The 648-nt window shown below is 55.7% G+C and overlaps 1 protein-coding gene across 1 annotated transcript in view; it reads left to right on the forward strand.

Annotated features, from left to right (window-relative positions):
* The window catches only part of TFEB (transcription factor EB), a 59,808-nt gene continuing 59,160 nt past the window's right edge, over nucleotides 1–648 (forward strand). The window contains exon 1 of the mRNA XM_011943854.1: nucleotides 1–114. Within this exon, the coding sequence (XP_011799244.1) occupies nucleotides 95–114 (20 nt within the window). The 5' untranslated portion in view covers nucleotides 1–94. The remainder of the gene's footprint in view (nucleotides 115–648) is intronic.

Consider the following 648-nt stretch of genomic DNA (forward strand, 5'->3'; position numbering starts at 1 on the left):
GAGGAGAAAGTAGAGAATGATGCCTCCGCGCCCTGTGAACTTCCAACAAGGGAAGGTGACATGAAAGGGGATCAGACAATTTCTGTCCAGCAACATGACAGCAAGCTCCGGCTGGTGAGTGGGGCGTGAATGTAGAACCCATAATGGGGGCAGGCTGCCTTCTACAGTCATATTTTACCCTGTCATTCGCCAGGCTCACCCCGGCCTTGCCCCTTATGATCAGGGGCAGGGATAAAAGCGCAAGATCCAGATCTTGCACCCTACTCCTGAAGAGAAACTGGAATTTGCCACAGGTGGAGTTTCTATGGCAACAGCACACCATCTGGGACCCTCTATCTTAGACTGCCGAAGGACAGCCGGCTGCAGGTTCCTTCTAGGGGGTCGGACAGGCTACAGAATGTATCGTAGTAAGCCCTGGTTTGGGACATTACTGAGAGGAGAAAGAAAACTTGCAAAGGAGTAGAAGTGGAACAGAGGTTCCGAGTCAGGAGCCTCTTTCCCTGCAAGCTTTGGTCTGCTGAGCGGGACTACAAATCCCGGCGTGCCTAGAGGGAATGCAGCGAGAACTACGCTTCCCAGTGGGCGCCGCGGTCGAGCGGCTGGGAGGCGGGGCGGGTGCTGCCCTCTGCCGGGAGCGGAGGGAAGTGT

The sequence above is a fragment of the Colobus angolensis genome, unplaced genomic scaffold (genome assembly GCF_000951035.1).
Source record: "Colobus angolensis palliatus isolate OR3802 unplaced genomic scaffold, Cang.pa_1.0 Scaffold105, whole genome shotgun sequence".
NCBI classification, from domain to species: Eukaryota; Metazoa; Chordata; class Mammalia; order Primates; family Cercopithecidae; genus Colobus; species Colobus angolensis.